Raw genomic sequence first — 23824 nt, 5'->3', positions numbered from 1 at the left:
CACCCTTATTATTACTGTCATTGAAGACTGAAGAGAGAAAATCTGCAGTTATAATTGCCTTATAGGCGCAATTAGTTTGAAATATTAGTAATAAACATATTATTACCACAAGTAGGAATACTCGTTTTCCAAAGCTAACCAGATTATTCCAATATCCTACAGTGATTAGATAGTGTAGCGAAATTAACGAGAAAAGAAATCCTGGTGAATTTCTTTGTGTAAAATTTGAAAACAAAAACATCTACTCTGCAGTAGGTAAATCGAGTCCGTGAATTATTTTTTAAAATCCTCCCGCGCTGCTCGCTCGCGTGTGAATATAGTTAATTTATAGATAGCTGTATTATTTTAAGTCGAAACTGACCTTCCATTCGTGATAGTATTCTTCTGTAACACCCATTATTGCGTTGGCTTTCTATTGCCCCGTGTACGATTCGGCAACGATCTGCGTGTGGTACGTCAGGGACGGCTGTAGAGTCGTTTAATAGTGTATGATATTGTATGCAATAATAAAATTTTCAACGCAATTTTCTTGATTTCGGGGTAAAATGTCTCGAGGCTTTGAATAGTGTCGCACCGACTAACGGATTGGAAACGGCAGTATTACAGCATCAGCCACAGAATCGGTGTGGTCCCCTCTCCATATCGGAAGACAGAAAGTCATAATTTATAATTAAAATAAGAATAAATACACAGCAGCAGCGCGACCGTATGTATAACGACCAACGGCGTATAAATGTTTCGGTCCGGTTATCGGGCCATACCGCTGTCAACCGGATAATTATAGAAGGTTGCCAAGAAGTGTTGGGCAGAAGAAAAAATAAAATAAAAGTATAATCTTATTAACGATGACGGACCGATGGAAATGATTAGCTTACAGACGTCATGTGTATAAAACGCGTATATACCACGACTCGTGTGCGCAGAGAGAATAGCCACCTCATCGGAAGCTTTGTTCGAGTGAAAAACGGTACTGTGTTTTTATCGTGGGCGGTGAACGTATATATAATATAATAATATAACGTAGTTTTATATGCGTACCCGGCAGCGACTTGATTTGAGGAAGAAGAGCGAAATTTTTATGGTTACACACCATTATACATTATATAGGTACCTATACTAAATAGTTATAAAAGTATAAAATGTTTTAATACATTTCAGTAGACAGTATAGTAAAGATTTATCACTGTGCCATAAAAATTTTTAAAAACTCTAGAACGATAATTTATATCCTTTGACTCAGTCCGACTCAATAACGAAATCGTTATATTATTATGTTTAAGTATATTAAATTTATGTAAATTTGAAATTTCGATCTAATATACTATACATAGCGCCGATTAGTGAAAATTGTAGCGTATCTTTGTGTATTTTGTTTTTCATATAACACCCGGCGTTACAATAAATTCCGTGTACATTTTACCATTTTAATAATAATATAATATATAGTACCCAATAAAATTTAAGTCTACTACCGTCAAAATTTATCTACAATTAAAAGACACTACAAGACGTAAAAAATTATTATTAGACATTATAGCCTCCAAATGTCTCATTGATATCAATCATATTATAAAATACCATTAATGAAGTCTCTTTGAATATTGTTTATTATTTATTCGATATCATAAAAATATCAAATGATGAGACTATTTTTAAAATACTTCTAGAGTTCCTGCTGTTTTATAGTTAATAGTTTACTATGGTATTTATATACTTTACTAATACTGTACTACTGTAGCATATACTGATGATACATTGATACTGTAGTTATAGCTATAAAACTTACAACACAAATTATTGACAATTAATAAAAAAGAAATTTTAATTGTTGGATATAACATTTTTTAACTCAAAATTTTATTTTTTATTTAATATTTAAATATGAATGTCTGATACAGTGATCCGATATCCAGAATAAATAATACATTTAAACTTGAAATATATTTTTTAATTTTACAAAAAATGTTTTTAGGAAATTCTTCATAGTGATTCGTCAGAACTTTTTCGATACCTAGCATGTATTTATTATGACAATAAGTTATATTCTATTCTAGTAATTTCAAATTAAATTCTTAATTTATTCTATATCAATAATTCAAGGTTATTTAATCAAAAACTTAAACGAAGAAAAATAAATTGAATATTATATAATATCTATTATAAATTCGTATATATTACAAACATTAAACCAGAATGCAACGATGGACAGTTTGGCACAAGTATAATAATTTTTTCTTGTTTTCTTGTAGATTTTAACGATTATAATATGCATTTAGTAAATACATAATTTGTGTAGTATATTATGCACGGATAGTGTCGAGTGTTGTTTATTTTACTAACAAAATTGAAATTCATAAGCACTTAAATAAGTTTATGGCCACTAATAAATAATTATGTTCAACCAAATCAACAACTTTATTTACTTTACTTAATTTGTACATTTAATTTCAATATTCTTATAAGAGACAGGTCTTTAATACAGTGCAACTAATATTTGATTCTGTCATAACTTAATTTATTAAATAAAAAAAGGATTTGTCAGACAATTAACCGGCAAAAAAAATGTCAGTGCCTACAGAAATCGGCGATCTTCCCAACGTCAGTTGTCCCATGGACCCGAGATTCCAAAACACAAATGTTTCACGTTATTGCTTCATTCATTACGTAGACTACCATAGGTGTTTACATCTATTGGGCAAAGACAACTCTAGCTGTGAAATTTTCAAAGATATTTATCAGAGAATGTGTCCAAATAATTGGATAAGCACTTGGGATCAAAGAAGAGAAAAGGGAAATTTTGCAAGAGATTGCAAAACTGAACTTGACTGATACCCGAAAAGTATAATACAAATAAAATTAATATTAATAAATAAATGTTCCGTTTACTATGAAAGTTTGTAGGTATTACTTATACTCGTATAGTATATATGGTTTATAACTAATTTTAAATAACAAATGTATACTGGAAGTTATTGGAAGTCTGGAATTCGAACAAAAAAAAAAAAAAAAAAAAACATTGACGCTATTTATATATTAAAAATATCAAGTATTTTAAAAATTACCCGGAAATAATAATAAAAAAATTATTGATTAACTTTATTGATTAGATATAACAAATCAATTTTGTTTTTTGTAATACTTCAAATTGATTTATCCTAAAAACACGAAACATTCCACAATTATCTAAATTATTATTTTTTATACATATGGAATTTTCAATATATTAAGATTAATTACAAGACTAAGATTAGTTACGAAATCCGTTTAACATTTTAATGGACTTTAATTTCTATAAAACTCGCTTTGTAACGAATACTAATAATGTTTATATAATTAAACATAATATATTATACACAAAACGTATACGTATAGTGAATAAGGGATATCTTGTAAGAAAATATTTATTATGATAAATTACATATTTCGTGTCCTCGTTCTAAATTAAAGTAGCGATATTTTTCAGACAAAATATATGTACGCGTTACATGACGATATTACACGACATAGTAGATATCGTTTAAATTTTAAAGCGTCGAGTAAAATTATAAATAATATCTAAACTTTTAACTGTAAGAAAACGTTTAGTGTTTATATTGTTTTTAAGTAGAACGGACACGTGATTTTTGAGTTTCTGATCGACATTTTAAAACGTGTCAAAACGGTATAGAGGATCGCCACCTTGTACGTTTATGTAATTGACTATATAGTCGTCAATCAGACACAATGAAAAAGTTAATATGGATTTGCACATGCGGAAATTCGTTTTATTGTTCGAAATTAACCATTAAAAATTGGCAACGGGTCCTCTATATAATAGTCCTCTAAATTAATTGGTCGCCTATTATACCATTCAGGATTATAAAAATAACACGGTCTAAATTTAATTATAATTAGTTCAACGACATTAGGCGACGTTATCCGGGTTCTAAATATACAATTTATTGACCACTGACTATATAATAAATTATATACTGTTAAGATATTGGACATTAAAAAAAAAAACGGTGTTATTTGTTATACATTTATGCGTAATGTGTGACGTCTATTCTTCGATAATTATATATATATATTTAAGCGAATAGTTAATAGCAGTTAAACTCAGTTAAAGTCTTTCGTAAATCATAATACAACAAACAATATAAATTTATATATTTTTGAAAATTTTTCTTCTCATAAATGAAAGGATGAAATATATACCATCTACGTCATAATAATATATTAATGCAATAGTATAATATTATTCGGTTGTGTAATAAATGTATAGGCTCGCGTAGTTCGACACGTTTTTTTAAAATGTTTATAACGGCATCCATTTAATCGCGGTTAACGGTGTCATTCACTCGCAATAACAACGCGAGTATAAAAGAGCAACTATATACTATTATTAAAATATTATATTTTATTGTATGCAAATTAGTAATATTCAGCAAACAATCACAATCGAAAAAAAACATAGATACATAATATACACATACACTCGTGATAATGTAGTAAGTATAGGAGTGTCGAAATGTAAAAATACAAACGATTTTAATAACTTTACACCGAACTATCGCGCGTCAATGTGGTTTCGACCCATTACCCACCGTAACAGGTTTCACCTCTTTCTAGTACAATGCATTTCTGTTTATTATTATCTAACTACCGTGCAAACGATAAGTAAATAATACATATTAATATATGTATGTGTATTATTATAGGAAGTTAGATTAAAACGTAGAATGAGTTGACTTTTTAATACTTATAACGTTTATTGTATACAATGAATCTAGGGTGGGCGTAGTATTTTGTGATAAACTACAAACTAATAAACCTACTTTCCGTTCCACCGAACAGCCAATGTATGTTATTAGTAATTACTTGCTATGAATTGTGGTAAAAATAATAATTTTACTAATCAACTAACTTATATAATATATTATGAATTTATTATGGAGAGATTTGGGATGATTGTAACACTTTTCATGTTAATATTTTTAATATTTCTGTCAAAATTAAAAAATGTAATTATATCTACTCAATCTATAAAACTATATTATAGTATTATATTCACAACTAATCAAATAAAAAAAGGTGGACAAGTGGGTTCCGCTCTGCTGTTTACAGTAGGTAGCAAGTGGTTCATTGCAATAGCGTTTAATGGATGTGTTAAATTTCAATTAATTAACCATTGTGTACGAAAAACAATTCCGAGTAGAAACAAACAATCATCTTATATCACTATAATATACTAAGTATATTTCATTGTGTTTCTTTTTTAGTATTTCTATTAAACAGTAATTTTACTATATTACTCTTACTATAGATAATTCATAATCTAAGTAAAAGTTTTAAGTTCTCACGAATAATGTTTTTTAATTATAACATAATAACTAACATCGCTATTCTTCGTTTAAGTATGGAATTTCGTCTAAATTTGAAATACGGATGCATATTAAAAAGTTGTTTTTTTATAAATCTTTTATAATTATAAATACATAAATAGTACTTAATTATAAGTTATAAGGAATTTTGTAACAAATTTTCAAGATTTTTCTGAACAAAACATTTTTTTTTTTTACAACAATTGAAAAAAACAATTAAGAATATTAAAAATTTCTCATGCGTATAAATACATTTAAAAGTAAAATATTTCAAACATTTTATAATGTATAATAATATGTTTTTGAATTGGGTACCTACATTAAAAAAAACAAATTCGATTTTATTGAAAACTAATTTTGAGTAAATATTTAACTCTTTTCATAATTATTTTGAAAACACTGGACATTTCTAGTGTTGATCTCTCAAAACTAAAAACCACGTCCAAATTTCTATGAGAAACTACCCTCACAAATTGAAGATCGTCGAATTTTTTTCAATCACTTATTGTGGTCTAGCGAGAAGACACGCTAATTCTACGCATCCCTAAGCGATTCTCTGGCTATCGACACCGATACCACAGTGACAGGATGTACTGGTTGTAGTATGGGAATCTACAGAAGATTCCATTTTCGTTCGGCCGAAGCGCGTTCACTCGCTGGACAAAGTATAGGTAATTATTAAATTTAATGAAAGAATGTTAATAGGTAGATGAAATAAAACATTAGTACATTAATGTATTAACTGATAAAATTAAATGTTTTTATAGGTATTTATATCATAAAACACTTGAACTTTGAGTTAAATTATTAATGTTTACAACTAAATCTAATGGAGTTTTAATTAACTACTGTCTTGTGTAAAAACATAATAAAATTACTCATTCTTTTAAAAACAATTAACATTTAAAAAAATATTTTCCAAGGGATATTATTGTATTAATAAGGCAATACCGTTTATCGTACACAGTAGAAAAACTACTCAATTAATTACGAATTTTATTTATAAATTTTTTAGAAATATCAGGTTAAATATATTATTATACGCGTTAAAATAACACGTAGTCTCCCCTGCAGAGTGCATACAAATATATTATAATACACATAATAAATACACTTCAATTATCAATTACACATAAAATTAAACTTATAATTGTCTAGGGTTTGATATATTATTACCAATAAAAATGATTTGTCATTGCCGACTAATGTTTGTATATTATGTTTTGAATTTTGAAATTATAAATAAAAAGAAATCCAGTCATTGTTTATGAAGAATATACATAATAGGTATATTATGCTATGTAATTGTTAAATAAACTAAAATCAGAAGTTTCAATTTTTTTGTATTCCACAGGATATTTTCCTAATAAGTTTCATGAACTTTTCATTTCAACGGTTATTAATAGGGATAGGATTTTAAAGCATATTATGCTTCTGTTTTTTATATTCAGATAGGAATCTAATTTTTATCCATGTATTCGTTTCACGTCATTTTGATTCCAAATAAACCAATTTATTTTTGCTTATTTTTATGTAAATGTTTTTTTTTTTTTAATTATTGAAACTGTGAATTTTTTATTTGTTTATTGTGCTATAAAATAAAAAATAAAAAAAAGAATATTAAGAAATATAAAAACCCAGAATGCGATATTGAATTATTATTTTTTTCGTTATCGGCTTGTTTATTACATTTATTAAACGTAGGTATAGATTATCGATCTACATAATACAGCCTTCAATATATATATACGGTCAGTGTGGCTATAACATCGATATCGACCATTTCAAAATTGAAGATTTAGTGTTTTAATTTGAAACCTCTTGTATGAAGTATGCACCGATCACTTCAGTGAATGTAGATAGTTCGTTTTCTATGTATAAAAATATTCTGTCGGACAATAGATAAGTCAGTTTCACTACTGAAAATCTAGGGAAATATATTATAAATAATTCTTTTTTTAATTTAAATTAATTTTTAAAAATTTTTTATTAATTTTTATTTATTTTTATAACTAGTTATAATTATGCTTTAAAATCCGAGCCCTAATTCTTAACAATAAGAATCCTGGTTATTGCAAACATGTTTTTAAGGGTTTATGTATAGGCAAATTGTTTTTAACACGGCGGTGTGAATATGTAATGTTCTTACATATATGTTTAATAGAGTAATCAACCATAATGTATGGTGTATTAGCTATAATTAGTTGTACAGACGAAGCATACTCACACGATCATTATTCATTGATTCATTACGACTCATTCAATTATTACGGTACTTAAGAGCAGTAAGTATTGTCCTTTAGAACTACGCAATAACAAAACCGAATATCTAGCGACAAGGTTTTTTATTTTAATTTTAATTTTTTTTATGTAATTTGGTAAGTATATATTATTATAGTAGTAGAATTTTATTTATTAATTATTAAAGTTTTTGTGTTTGTACTTTATAGTGATTAGTTTTCTAATCAAGCATTTTGTTTTTTGAAAATAATGTGAAGACTCAGTCCGCGTATTAATTATCTAAGAAAATGTATTTTTCTTTAATAATTTCGAAGTATTATTCTTCGCATTATGATTTATTTATATGAGTATAGTCTGAGATAAGTGGTATTGGCACTATACTTAAATATTTGTATAGGGTAAACCATTCATGATTTTGTTAACTTCTATATAGTTGTAAATATAAATCAAAAATGAATGCGGGACCAAATAAAAATCTTAAAGAATGTAAACTATACACTTGATTACTTTAGACGCAACTTTAGAAAACACTTATGAAAATCGAAATATTTTAAAATACCCTATTTTTATAAGAAAAGATTGAAACATAAAATGTAAAAGTTTATCGCTCGTCAATTTATTAATGATGTCTCTAAATCTAGAAAATGATGAAGAAATTTTCCAACTATTTAATACTGTGATAGATAGGTAATTAATAACATAAAATATTTAAATAGACGAAAAATGCTTGTTTAGGTATCTATGTATTTAAGTACTTAAGTAGATATGTAATGCACGGTGGAAATATATTACAAACATATTATGCTTTTTACTTTTTGCATAGTTTGTTGTATAAACAATACAAACATGTATCACTGTCTCAGCGTAAAATGGATCATATTTTAGGTCAACATATTATTATTATAAAAATTGTGTAAGCTATTCGAGTATAAAATATATAGTATGTCCTATAATGCAGAAACTGCTATACTTATAGCCTACGCACCAGTTCAAATCAATTTTCAAATACTTTTTTATTTAAAATACGAAAATAGACTTTTTGAAAAGTTTATGCTAATAGACAGGGTCTTATTCGTGGAATATTGAAGCGATACTCATAAATTTTCCTGAAAAATGTATTCTAATTCATTTAATATGAGTTATGAGCTGTGGGCACTGCAGATACCACTATTCTGGGTCACACTGTATATAATAACAAACGCATCTGCCAAGCATACAAAAATTTAATCCCATGGTTTATTAAACATCAAATAAAACCTGGCTATTTTTAATAAAGTCATTGTGATTCGAATAAATGGTAAACACCAAACAAGAGTAAGAAAACAATATCTAACTCGACATTTTTTACCGGTTTTCGTCGTGTAGGTACGTACAACATTACGTAAAATACGTAGCAACAATAGGGACCTCCCCACAAGTCTCAAAAAGGAATGCAAGAAAAAAATCAAAAAAAATTCACGAAAATAAAAAAATGAACTCTACTTTACAAACAATAGTTTTTAGCAGGTATGTAGGTCATTAAACGATTTGAGAATTTAATTTGTTTACTTTAGTGTATATTTTATTGGTTACAGACAAAACACATTATTATTTTTATTATTGTTATAATATAACTTTAATATGTCAATCGTTTTTACACAATTCATTATGATGCCGGGTCAAAAAATCCAGGATTCAGGTCCACGCATACACACACCAATAATACAGAAACTTAACTTTTCCGAAATAGATAGAAGTATAAAATAACTTAAATAAAAAAAAAAGAATAATTCTATATTTTTTATATTATTGCAATTATTTAAAATCAACTTTTCAGATAAATATAATTTTCAGTAATATTATACATATAGTATATTATGCAATTGTATTGGTTTTATTTCTATTTTTTAGAAAAATTTGAAAAAAGGCAGTCTAGAAATTTAGCATGTATTTACGTTATTAAGCCAAATTACAAAAATATGTACATTTGGTCGAAGTAAAAAAAGATATGAGCTTCATAACACAAATTATGTCTATACACTCATAATTTGTTATCAATATGACAAAGCATTTAATGATAATAGAAATATATAGTCATATAGTCAATGTCAAATTAAGTTGAAATTTTAATAAAAATAGTATATCCTTTCAAGCGTTTTAGACTCCGAACAAAACGTGGACGATCGTACCCATCATTTTAAAACTTGCCTCCTTTCAGTAGGTATCTGTTGGGTTAGCGGCTCGAATAGCTTGGAATTTATTTTATGAAGTTGTAAGAATTGTTATAAATACATACATACACGATACACCTATTCTATACCTACTCAATATTCGTTTATTAATCTCAAGACAAATAATATAATTATTAATCTCGAGTATTTAATACTGTCAAACACGGGTAAACAGCAGTCGATTGAGTAAAAAGGAAGTGATAAATCGAAAAAAACAAATAAAAACGAACGTAAAAAAATAGCTGGTAGGTAGATTATATTGCGACACATTCGTGTATATTGTCGTTATCAAACGAACTAAATACGGGTAAGTACGGCGCGTACAAATATTTCACGGATATATATTTATAGGTGCGGTATAGAGAATTAGAACGTGTCGTCTCAGTCCGTCCATATAGTATTATATACACTGTGACGTGTCGTCTACTCGTCTCCGTTTGTATATTATTATTATGAATTATAATAATAATATAATGTACGCGGTGGGAAAGAAAGAGAACGTTCGAATGATGTATCGTAGAGTTTACGGTGCTGAGCGACGACGAAAGCATATTTCGTTTGCTCTCTCCGGGGTGGCCTCAGAGGACCGAACCGTGCGGCGCGGGGAATCGCGTGACAAATCGCGAGCAAAGGATCGCACGGTAAACTACGACGACGTGTCACGCATTCCTTGGATCGGATAAACGTGCCCGCCGAGGGTTTATTATAATAATACGTACCTACTTACTATTTAAGTATATATATAATATCACTGTGTGCATATACGCGCGACGCGGGCTTTTGTCAGGTGCCAAGAATCATAATATTTCGTAAGAGCCGGCCAAACGTTTTACTCACTGTCGCGAAGACGTTCAAACGCAATTAGTCTGTACGACATCGTAATAAACATACATACATACATATTACATATATATATATAGGTAGGTAGGTAGGTAGGTGCTCTGTAGTTAGTACTATCTATATGCAATACTTTAGTGCAACTGTAAATTTATAAATCGTCGTGACGAGCGAGAGCGAGGTGATAATGTCTGTTGTGACTTGTGGGTACCGGCTATCCAGTATTTTTTTTTTTTTTTTTTAGCTTAAATTCCGGTCTACCCGATGATATATGACGAAAACACTATACATTCTACTGCATTTAACGCATTCGCTATAGGACCCCTATCATTCGTCATCACTCATCGCACCAAACTCGCGATTGGGTATACTATTTTGTCTATACGTATTACTTCGGATAAAGAGCTATTCCAAAATTTAACCTAAACCCTAATTCAATATTTTCACCACCTGGCTAATATTTCCAAAATAATAAAATTAAGAAATATTTTTATTTCACATATTTTACCGATAGTAATTAAAATATAGTATGAACATACAATATAGGTAATAGTTATTCAGACCTCATAAACTAAAACACCTTTTAACTAATCTACAAACGAATCCATTAAAAAAAAAAAAAAAATTCGTATATTCTCATACAAAACGTATTTCCTTTAGATCTAGCTGATTAAAATACAAATCATCGACTGAAAAAAAAAACGACCCAGAATCTTTAACCTGCATTACTAGGTAGGTATTCAATTTTTTTATAAAAAAAAATACTTGCATTCAGATATTTAGATAACTAACTGTTATATTATAACTTATAACCAGTTTGCACATATATTTTTAGGATAATAACAACGGATATCTTATAGTGTACATTACATGTCACTTTTTTTCTTTCTCTTATAGGTACGTAAAATAAACATGACTGGTTTAATCTGTGGATTGTGGAAGTTATATGAAACACGTTTAAATATTAAAAATGGCGAAATATGAATTAATAAATTACCTACTACATTAAATAAACATATAGATGCAATAGTTTATATAGTTATAAGAATTATTAGTTTATATAATATAGTTTACAGACTAATTAATTCTACTATAATAATTATATAACTGATAAATATTATTATTAACTACGATACTCATAGCTTATAAGTACATCAGAGATTTTATACAGTTATTTGATGAAATGAAAAAAAGTAAATTTTTTAGGAAAGTATTTAAGTACCTATAATAAGAATCTACATTTCAATACATCTAGTTTATTAAGGATAATATTAAACAAAGATTTGTATAAATAAAATCAATTTGGTTCCAGTTTTCGCATAAAATATTGATTATGCAAAAAAATGAAATCTCTAAAAGTCTAATAATTACATAATTTTTATACAAAATACATGGCATTATGGTACCTCTTTAGTCCTTGGGAGGTAATAAATTTTAATTTTAAAACATAATTTTCGATTTTCAGACGAATATTTTGCTTATGACTGTGTGTAATTTCTATCCCACGGACCACAAAATACTTGTCAACAATTTATAACAAAAGATTTTTGTACAAAAAATAAAAATAAAAAACGTATAGATCGTATAATATAACAAAATAAATTTATAATGGTGGAGCTTTAGTATTTTTAAGACAATATCTACCAAGAGAAGTAGGTAGGTACCTAGAATTAATAATTATTATGTGAATGTATAAACTATATATTATATAGTAAAATATAATATTTGTATAATTTAAAAAAAAAACATAATTAAATAATATGCCCATTAATTAAATCCAAAAATTTGTTTATTACTGAAATACGAAATCTATAATTTTTTGTACCTACTTAAATAGTAGAATAAATGATTTTAATAAAAAACTTAAGATCATATACAATATAGTACTTTTCTATACATTATTATTTTTATATTCAAATGTAAAATGTTGTATTTTATATTGTTATATATTACAGATAAAATATTGGTCAACTATCTAGGCTTGACTTTTAGGGTTTTACCTGTAATTATAAAACATCAGAAAGTACTTTGCAGGAATTCTGTCACCTCCTGATACATAATATGCTTTTGCGTTTTAACACTCTAAACTCTAAAATTTAGAAGTTTAGAGTCTAAACTGTTAAAACAAAATAAGTTTAACAAGTTGAGTTTATCTACCTACTATTAAACATATATTTCAGTCTTAGTTTAAAAATTGTGTAACAATTAAAATCATTAAAACCAACTTGAAGGGTACAATTTTTTTTTTTAGAAACGTTCTGTATAAAAAATAATTGATTTAAAACGAACAATTTAAATATACTACGTTTTTGTTTTACTTATCCGTTGGTAATATATATATTAGCCTTATCATCGATTTGTTAGCTAGAAATTAGAAATTATCTGCAGTACCTACTCACGTGCGAATGTGCAACGTACAATTGTATAAGTACCTGATTTAGTGATTTAATAAGATTAACAAAAACTCTTTTGAAGCGATACATTTTAGTACACGTGAATAAACTATAAATACAATATATATACCATGATTATAAATAATTATTAAATATATATACTATATAATATTATGTAGGGAAAAACTTTTAATATCAGTACGATGTACAATTAAAATTTACAATATAAATATTATACGACTTGCTAGTTACCATAAGTTTCATTGAATAAAAAAAAAATAGGATTAGCTTTTAACTTAACCCATTCATCCGTCTAGAAACTCGTTGGTCAAATAATTGATGATAATTTATTTCATGTAGTCATGTGGACAATAAAAAGGATAAGTGGACCGAGATGAACTCAAAATATAGATTTTAATGATAAAAGGGTAGATGACTTAATATTTCAACACTCAATAACTTGTAAAAGAAATCTAATATCTGTAAATACGATTATATCATATACTTATCATACGTAATACTAAATTGGGGGCAGGTATATCCAGTATAATACTATACTATTTTTTTTATAGATAGGAATTACTAATTACTATGGACGTCACACTTTTCAGGCAGAACAGCTTTTTTTTAAATTTATAATTATAACAACCAAACTTGAAAATGTTTGTACCTATTTAATTTTAAATTTATATTTTATCGAACTAGTAACAGTTCTGGTTTATCTTTATTTCTAAAACAAACCAACTATAAACGAAATTAAAGTTACATCGACTATAAATAAAGTAAAATTTGGGGTAAAATTTGACTAACAAAAATTAGTTTTTATAATTTGTCTAAAGTAAAATGTTATAACATAATATGTTTGTAAATTATTTTGTTTCATTATTTTTCATACATAAATTTGTAAAACAAATAGATAATTATAAAAAAATATCTTAATTTTTGACATAATCATCAAGACATATTTTTTAACACAATTCTATATACAAATTGTCAAGTTTAGTAGTTATATAATTGTAAATTTTAAAGAAAACTATACTGCCCGAAAATAAGATCACCCAATACTATAATATTAAACAGGTATATAGGATTATATGTGAATAATTTTATGTTTTAGTATATACTATATTATACTGTATAATACATTATTTAATTATTTATATCTTACACGTTATTATCATACCATGTAGTATTTACTAATGGTGTATGTAAAAAAAAATTGATAAGATACAGACATATCTTAATATACAGCATAAATATTAAGTAGGTAACGTCCAATCTGCCTATCTTAACATTATCGATTTATGTTATTAGGTTAAATAGGAGTTATTAATTAATATGGGCATATACTTTATTTGCATTTATTCCAAAGGTCACGAACCTAAAGATAGTAATAGGCGCGACCCATTAAATGATTTCCATAAAATTTTATGATAAGTGAACAGTGATATTGTGATCGCGATCACACTAGTAGGGGTACAATACCACAGAATATAAGATACACCTAACCACGAAAATCAAAATATCAATGCACGAATTGGACTAATTGGAGAGAGGGGCAAAGCTTCTTTATTATTCTGAGAGCACCTCTAATTAATTACTTATTTTCAATATGAATAAATTACAATTATTTAAACGTTACATAAATTTTTAATCGATATTATTAAGTACCTATAATCGTTAGTCGTTACTGGAATCATACACTGTATTTTTTTTGTTTTTATCTATTGACTAGTTTGATAAATATTAGGTTGGGTTTAATTATTTCAAGGAACTCTAATTTTTTAACGTTTCAGTACTCTTTCTTTTATTTTTTCAATTAGAGCACTGCAAAACACTTAGGTATACCTACTACAGTATTTATATTTTTTACTTGTATTTTAAATGACCTTGAATTCCGAAAATATTTTTCATTCAATTTTCACTTCCTTCCATAGGTTTTTGTTTTTCATTGTACATATAATTTATCAATGCTACATAGTTAATCTATTTAGTCTCGCCTAACAAAAAAAAAAAAAATCACACGTAGACATTCATTATATTATTTTGTTTTTTAAAAAGTCTGGAATTAATGAAAATATTTTATATCAGACGATTACCATTACTATAATACCTAATAATATATACATTTTTATTTTTGTGGTTCAATTGAAAAATTTCAACTAACGATATAAAATCTCTGTACAGTACGCACAAACATCAAAAATAAAGAAATATATATTATTATTGAGACAATATAATTATGATTAATGGCTATTCAGATAATTATTTACCTCCTGAATTTTGAAGCTCGTACGCCGCGTGATAGTACGGTGTATTTCATTCTCGTAGATCTCTTCGACGCTACCCATTTTGATTCCGTTGAAAATGAACGATTCGTATGGCAAAAATGCAATACAGCCACCGAAACGAAATATAGAAACACGAAGTCCGGACTAATACGTTATTCTCACTCGCGCACGCTGCGCTGCTGGTGCGATAATCTAAGTTGATTTATAAATTGAACAATGTTTTTTTCCCGTGCTAAATGTCTTGATAGTTGGCCGATTCGATGGCGCATTGGGCAGCATGCGCGCAGTAAAAACTCCCAGTCCCTTTACGCTCTATATTTAGATCACTAGAAAAAAAATAAACGTGCCTGGGTGTAAAAATGAACACTCGACGTATTCTTCCTTTTCTTTCACTGACGCCATTTATTTATTTGTTGTAGTTCTTCGATGTACATTAGTATCTTGTTTTTCCACCCAAGTTTGTCCAATTTTCAAGGTTAAGGTCACTAATCACATACCACCTATGCATACCCACGTCATGACATTATGCTTTATTCATTAAACATAATATACATTACATATAATATATAAACATAATAGAAGATTGATGTAATAATTTGTTTGTGTTTATTTATTTATTCTTTTTTTTTTTTTTTTAAGTAAATAAATAATTATTACATTAATCAGCAAATTAGAGACAATTATTAACATATTAACAATCTCAATGCACATGTTTTCATTTTACATAATTAATAAATGTGTAACAGGCATAGAGTAATATGTCTAGTAAAAGGATCTCTAAAAAAGTATCATTAAAAAAAAAAATAATAATAATAATAATAATAATAATCATTAAATGTGTTTTAAAATAGGTACTTTATGCTACACAAAGTTATGAAGAAGATTTGTTAGACACCCCAAATATAAAAATGTAAATATACATAATAATACGGTATAAACATTAATATTTTTGTGTATAAATAGCTTATCAATTATCACGATGGCTAAAAAAAATGCCATAAGTACAGAAAGTAAGGATTTGAAAGGAAATTTTACAATAAATCAGATACACAAAATTAGATATGATTGGGTATACACCCCAATTTAAAGGTTTGAAATAAACTATACTATAATTTATTATGATTGAAAAAAAAACATTGATCTTCATACTAATCATGTTAAAACATAGAATATAAAATCCTTAGAAAATTAAAAATTTAATTTCATATTTGAATTGTTAAAATATGAAACAAGTATAAAATTTTTGAAATTTTTCATTATAAGACCCATTATGAAAATAATTTGTAAATGATTTATATGCCACGCTTTTTTTTCCAATAAAAATTATTTAAGCCCCGTGTACATATATGTACTTTATACATATATCTATATATATGTATATATATATATATATATATATATATAAAGAATTAAATTCAATTATAAAAATAATATTATTATAACTTGTATCACAACTATACTTGACTAAATTAAAATATATAAGTAATAATTGGTCTATTTTCAATGTACTTATGCATTCTTCGCCTATGGAATTGTTTCCATATAATATTAAAAATAACAGACAATAATATTATGATTATACATTTATACATAAATAAAAATTGATGTCCTTGGCTTAGGAATGTAGCTTTTAGATACATAAATTATAAAAAATAGCCTAATTTTATTTTTTTCATAAAAAAGTTGTACGATGCATTTGTGCAATGATATATTTAGGTATGTATTACAGTTGGGGAAGTGAGTTTTTATGATCTTGCAATTGAGACTGGAGTGTGGAGAGTTCAGACGGTCGGAAAACACCCTTTTCAGTGATTATTCCAGTTATCAGTCGAGCTGGTGTTACATCAAATGCTGGATTCCAACAAGTTACACCTGAAATTATTTAAATATAGTTCTTGAAAAATCAAAACATCAGTTAAATTAGTTAAAAATATATATTTAAAAAATTTATTAAATTCTAAACTTCAGATACTATACTAATGAGTAAGACAGTAGGAGTTTTTTAAAAAACAATTTTGTTAAATTGTTTAACATATTATGTGTTATAATTGTCTATTTTAATATGAATGTAAAAAATGCTTTATAAAAAGTCTTTCAATACACCAAAATTTATTATTTAAGATTATATTTAAAATAATAATTAATAATTAGGTATAATAAATTAAATGTACACAATTAGGCAATTTAATGTATAAGTTCAGGGTAAATTAAATTGTAGTTAGTTTCTATACCACTAAATGTGCATAGAAAAAAATATATTTATGTATTACTTATGGCCTAATTTTGTTTTTTAAGTTTTAAATAAAGATAATATATCAAAAAAAATGTATCGATTTGAATTATTTTTTGTCAATATCTCAATGTAAAATAAAAATATCAAAAATATATAATTCAGTTTAGTTACACTTTTTGTTCAAGGTTCAAGGAACACTGAAGACATTGATAATAATCTTTCAGCACAGTAACCTATAAAATTACTTATTTCAGTGAATTTGGATTATTTCATTTAAACTATAATTAATAATGAAAATGAATCTAACTAAAATTAAAAAAAATATGAAAAGAATATAAAGACAAAAAAATTATGAAATGATGATTACATCATATACTGTCCACTGTATAGTTCCAAAATTGTATTGACAACATTTACAGTGTTTCTCGTGGAAATATTAGATTTATAGTAAAAAATAAATACAAATAATAAATTACACTGATAATGGATAATTATTTAGATAATATTTAACTAGATAATTTACTAAAAAGAAGAAACTTATTATAAAGAAAAAACAGCTAATAATATTGCATAATATAACTTCCAATCTCTTCTTAACACTTTTATCTTATATATTTTTGGAAATAATTAAATATTTTTATGTGCTTCTATGCATTACATATAATTTGTCGTGTATCAGTGAATTATACTTACTAAGTATTGTGTTAATTTATAATTATCATTATTAATAATTAATTACAAATCACATTTTTTTATTCTAATCATAAATGTTTAGTAATAATAAATGAAAATAATATAGAAATGCTATATTTTTAAAAACAGTTAAACATGAGAAATAATAATATAATAAAACTAAACAAAATATATTAAAAAATGTTTTTTGATAGAACTAGGAATTAGATTATTGATCTAAAAATTCATATCTTAAATACTATACTATAAAAGAAATTTAACCAGTTTTAATATTATATTATATCACTAAACAATAAACGTAATTATTATTTTTGTTTTTACCTGGCGATGCTATTCTAATATTATTTATATGAGTCATTTCCACTTGAGGCCTCTCCTCAATTACTATATTATCACCAGTATTTACACTAAAATCAATTGAAGTTAATGGAGCAGCTACATAAAACGGAACTTCGTGGTGCTTGGCAACTACAGCAATCTGTTGGAAAAATAATTAAGTTAAAACAAACAAACAAAAAAAAATTATTTTCAAAATGCCATGAATGATGTTTTAAAAATGATTATAACTTTTTAATATTTGATTAAATATCAATAATTTAAAAATATTTTTAAATAGTAATAATTTGTATTTTATGTAATTAATTAGATATACTAACTTGGTAAGTCCCGATTTTGTTAGCAGTATCTCCATTGGCTGCCACCCTATCAGCGCCAACAACAACAGCATTTATCTGAGCAGTCTTCATTAAATAAGCAACAGTACTATCACATACCAAGGTTGATGGTATCTTATCATGAACTAATTCATAGGCAGTTAATCTAGCGCCTTGATTGTAAGGCCTTGTTTCCGTGAAATAACAATTTTCTAAAAATATCAACTAATGTTAAAATACATCTTGGTTTAATATATTAACTAATACATATTTGAATTAATAATAAGTCAACAACCTATAAAAAGATAATGGTACAATGTATGAAACAAAAACAAATATTTTACCCAGTCTTGAAGCCGAGTGTAAACATCGTACAACACCTAATGCAGTACCAAAATATGCTGTAGCTAATGAACCTGTGTTGCAGTGTGTTAAAATACGAACTTGTTCACCATCAGTAACATTGTTTAAAATTGCTTTAGCTCCAAATTCTCCTATTGATCTATTATCTGATATATCTTTTTCTAACATTGCTTCTATAGCTGCTACAAACCTAAGAAATAAATGAATGTACTAAACAACTATGACTGATAAGATAATTTATCATAGCAGAAATTTACCTAGCTTGCATTTCTTGTGCTGAAATTGATTCATCATTATCCAATGAGTTAATATAAGATATTAAATGATCTGCAGCCTGTTTCATATTTACAGCAGTTGGCCGAGCAGATATTAAATAATTTAGTTTACCCTCAACTTCTCTTCGAAGAGCCTTTTTTTTTTCAAACTCTTCTTTTGATATTTCTACAGCCAAACTTAAACACCCAACAATGGCAATAGCTGGAGCACCGCGTACCTATAAATAACAATACATAAATTAAGAAAACTACAAGAAAAAATATGCAAATGTATAATATGGAATAGTCAATTTAAACAGGTAACTACATTATTTGTGAATCATTAAGATTTTTATTAATTATAATAGATACTTATCATAAATCTTATCTTTGATTATAAATTGCATACAACTATACCCAGGTCGGAATAAGATGACCAGGCTACGAACATATTTGTGTCCGATTTAGAGCAGCTGGTTTTTGATTAGTTGAGCACACTCTGTATAAGTACTAGTAGCAACAGTTGTGCACGCTTAAAAAAGTTGATTTGACCACACCCATCATGCTCAACTGGTCATCTTCTTATTCCAGCCCAAGTAAATAGTGTCTTTAAATTAGTTACAACTTAAATAATACAGGTAAAATATCTATGTTGAGCAAATCTAAAAGAAAAAAGTTTTTTTTTGTGTTGGTACCTAGTTGGTACCTCTTAGACCAAAGTTAAAATTAAAATTATATTTATTTATTTTAATTTTATAAGGGGCATTAATAAAATCTTAACCCCTCCAATATGAAGATGGATGAAACTTAGGACATCTAATACTTATAAAATAAAAATATTAATATCTTATTACTCTAATTAAATTAATTATATACCTATTTATCTATCCATGTTTTACTATTTATATCTTTTACTTATGTTAAATCTTTTTTTGTTTATCTTGAGTTATTTTATTTAGGTAGATAGTTATGACGTAATTTTAATCTTCTTAGTTTAATCTTTAATGTAGGTACATTACCTAGGTCATATGACCAAATGTGTTTTAATAGTATTATAATTGAAAAAGCAACACTAAGCAATACATTTAATGTATCATAAATTAACATGATGTTTTACTTTTTAAGCACGTACCTAAAGATATCTGAAATGTATATAAGGATTTATAAGTAATTCATATTGCATACAGTTATTTGATTTTCTTTGTTTAAATATTACAGTTTTTATTAATAGGATAAGTACAAATTAAATTATATTTTTATTTACTGCTGTATGATATTCATTATCATTTTTTATTAATCATAAAACATTAAATGTATTTAACACGTTAAAACATGAGATAAGGATGTAATTACATTTTATATTAATATACATAATATTTGGTTAAATTAATTTTTTTAAGCTCCTTACACAAAATACTAATTAAGTTTTATCTTTTATGAATTTATCAAACATTGCACTATTATATTCTGAGTTTGGATGATACGGAAGATGGGGAAGGTTTAATACATAAGTTATTAAGTACCTATCAATTATTATAATGGACATTTACAATGTAGGTAATACACTCGGGAATACATGAATATATATTTTATATCTGTATTTTATTTTTAAATATAACCAAATAAAATAATTATTTAAGATACACTTAGGTAATGTGTATTAGTTAATGTTCATAACATTATTTAAAAAGATAAATATAACATAGGTACTATAGATTACTATCTTAACATAGTACAAGAATTATTTATTATTAATAAGTTTCAATCTGATAAATATAATATGATCAATATGTTAAACAAAAAACATGCCTAGGGTATGTTTGGGTAGAGTAATAATAACTTTATTATTTAATATCAACTAGGTATTGATCTTATTACATTTAATATTTTGTACGGTCTACAACATTTTTGAATAAAGACTATCAGTTATATAAATTTAAGACAATATATATTAAATAACTAATAAATTACTTCATAAATTATAGTAGATAAAAAATAAACTAATTGTGTTATTAAAATGAACCTTTTTGATAACCATTGACACATTTGGGGGAGGGGGAATTTAAAAAACCATAAAACTGTATTTGGTGTAGCAGCTTAAAACTTAATATTTTTCTCAATTAAAAAATAAAATACGAGATAAAATAAAACTAATTGAAATTGTTTAAACATATTTTTTCATATACCTATTATACCCAAATTAATTCAAAATTGTTTACTTAAATATTAATAAATATAGTAAAACATAATTATCAATATAAGTTTGTTGTAATGTATATTTTCTTATAATTATTTATTTATATGAAACACTTATGTTTTATTTCATATTATAAAATTTGTTTTTCAAAATAAATTATTATAAAGGTACCTTTACTATAAATTAAGTGTAATTTCCGAGGTAATTTCTAAAAATTAATTATTAAATATTTTGTGTAGGTATCTAGAAATAAGTCTCAAATCTCAGTATAAAGAAAATATTTTTAAATCAAACTTTGGATTTAATTATTTAATGGTTCTTGTGTTCAATAACCAAAGATGAGATGAAAAGACAATCTGGACACATCATCACATGCAAAATAAGGGTAAAAACTACCACAGTTTTACTATGGCAAAAAATAGGTAGGTACAATTTCAGTTCTACACTACTTAATTAAAAGTATTTAAATAGGCGAATTTATATATTTGTAAATCTAATTTTTTAATTGTATGTACAAAAAAGTTTATTAAATTTATCTATGAAGAGGGGGGGTGGTTAAAAAGGGGGCCCGGTGATATCAACAATCCTCAAATTTCTAAGTCTAAAATAATATATTATAAGTGAGCTCCTAATTTCAAATGGTATGATTTAAAATCAGTAATCACTAATTCGTATTCAATTGAATTGTAGGAGTTATAACCTGTTGAGTATGCAGTGATTAGAAAATCAGTAGGTACAATACAGGCAATATATGATGTGCTAACAGATTATAAATAGCAAGAGATAAAACAATATTGTACAATATTGTTTATCGTGTACCTATGTATAGTACTGCCACAGGTCAGTATGTTAATCTAAAGAATTCACAAACAATGCACTGACATTAGTAACGCATTAATGTATTAATAGAAAAAATAATACGAGTGACTAAGATGAATTAATGATACGTATGACGATAACAATTCGGCAATGGTAAATCAGTGCGAACTTTAGGAACTCGATCTACCTATAATGGTGGTCTTAGACACGCATCGCCGACCGCCGTTAAAACCGATGAGCCTGTTGACATGGCGTTTTTGCCCACATGGTCGTCGGCGCAATCCATCCTTACAAGCGGGAAAGGGCGGAGGGGTTAAAGTTGCGAGACGTCTGCTATACGGTGCACCTACCTGCATTTTGTTGATGACCTTCCATCCGTCCTCGACGCCCAAAATGGGTATGTACTTGGACTCTTTGGGCAACAGCAGTTGATCGAGCACCTCCAGCGTGCCGTTCTCGTACTTGATGGCCTGCAGAGTCATCGTGGCGGTCGGGTGGTCGTCCGTCGCCGAGAAACTACCGCGCGTCCGCCGCCGCCGCCGTTTGACGCGTCGACCGGTGGCCACGCAGCACCAGCGACAGTGGTTTGGAGCCGACTCGGCCGTGTCCGGCGGGCCGGTTCGCGCGATCGTCGTCGTTGTCGTTGCCGGTCACGCGACGTCACACACGCTCAACACGTACATGAACGCTCAACAGCTGCCGCCGTCGACACCACTACGACGACTGCTATGGCTGTGTGGAACGCGACACGGTCGACTATTAAATCGCTATTACCGCTCCGACGAGTACGACCACTGACTGCCGTGCGACGATAGCGTCGCGATCGCCGGTGTGTGTGCGGCGGCGGTCAACTATTTCACGCTGTGTTCGCAAATATCCGGTGGTGGGTCGACGAAATTTTTTCGTGACGATTCGCCCGCGACGGCAAGCGAGACAGCACTGTCGCGGTGTCTCCGTCGGCTGGCCGGCGAGGTACGGGTCGGTCGGGTCCGGTGTACGTTCGTCCGTCGATTATTTCGTCATTTATCAACGACCGCGAGCGATGGCGGAGGTGGCGTGTACTGTGTGTACGCACACACAGCGGTAAGCCGCGCACGAGTGGTGTTCGGCGTTCGCAGTTCGCCGCCGTGCCGTTATCACCCGGCCGTTCGGATAGTCGGATTTCCCGACGCGGTATCGCGACCGCCGGCCAATGGGCTCGGTGCGCGCGCTAATCAACCGTTCCCGTTGGCCCGGCCACCCGGGTCCGATAACAATGATGATGTAAATAGTCCAAA

The 23824-nt window shown here is 27.8% G+C and overlaps 2 protein-coding genes across 4 annotated transcripts in view; both read right to left on the bottom strand.

Moving 5' to 3' along the window:
- LOC114122872 (tropomodulin) overlaps window positions 1–15561 on the bottom strand; it is a 47902-nt gene extending 32341 nt beyond the window's left edge. Inside the window, exon 1 of one of the 2 annotated variants that reach the window (XM_050198044.1) lies at window positions 15318–15561. In XM_050198044.1, coding sequence (XP_050054001.1) covers window positions 15318–15395 — 78 coding nt within the window. In that variant the 5' untranslated portion in view covers window positions 15396–15561. Of the gene's footprint in view, window positions 1–361; window positions 590–15317 lie in introns of those variants that run through there. The other variant, XM_050198045.1, reaches the window with a different exon arrangement.
- Window positions 15562–16749: 1188 nt separating this feature from the next.
- On the bottom strand, window positions 16750–23791 carry LOC114129051 (methylthioribose-1-phosphate isomerase). Of its 2 annotated transcripts, none has more exons than XM_027993681.2 (6): window positions 22898–23791; window positions 19535–19770; window positions 19259–19467; window positions 18918–19126; window positions 18583–18739; window positions 16750–17207 (listed from the first exon to the last, which is right to left on the bottom strand). In XM_027993681.2, the coding sequence occupies exons 1-6, from the start codon at window positions 23027–23029 to the stop codon at window positions 17059–17061; spliced, it is 1092 nt and encodes a 363-aa protein (XP_027849482.1). In that variant the 5' UTR covers window positions 23030–23791; the 3' UTR covers window positions 16750–17058. The 2 variants fall into 2 exon arrangements, with proteins under 2 accessions (XP_027849482.1, XP_050054003.1); XM_050198046.1 differs by having other exon boundaries at window positions 16750–17186.
- Between the last annotated feature and the right edge of the window lie 33 nt (window positions 23792–23824).

This window comes from Aphis gossypii, chromosome 1, assembly GCF_020184175.1.
Source record: "Aphis gossypii isolate Hap1 chromosome 1, ASM2018417v2, whole genome shotgun sequence".
NCBI lineage: Eukaryota > Metazoa > Arthropoda > Insecta > Hemiptera > Aphididae > Aphis > Aphis gossypii.
Note: the sequence above shows the minus strand (reverse complement) of the source record. Positions and strands in the feature narration are given on the sequence as shown.

What these genes read in the sequence shown, in the direction of transcription:
- LOC114129051 (XM_027993681.2), bottom strand. Translation starts at nt 23,029, where the DNA reads ATGACTCTGCAGGCCATCAAGTACGAGAACGGCACGCTGGAGGTGCTC. An exon ending in GCACAAGAAATGCAAGCTAG is followed by an intron (nt 19,468 to 19,534) that starts GTAAATTTCTGC and finishes TTTATTTCTTAG; the next exon opens with GTTTGTAGCAGCTATAGAAG. An exon ending in ACAAAATCGGGACTTACCAA is followed by an intron (nt 18,740 to 18,917) that starts GTTAGTATATCT and finishes TTTTTCCAACAG; the next exon opens with ATTGCTGTAGTTGCCAAGCA.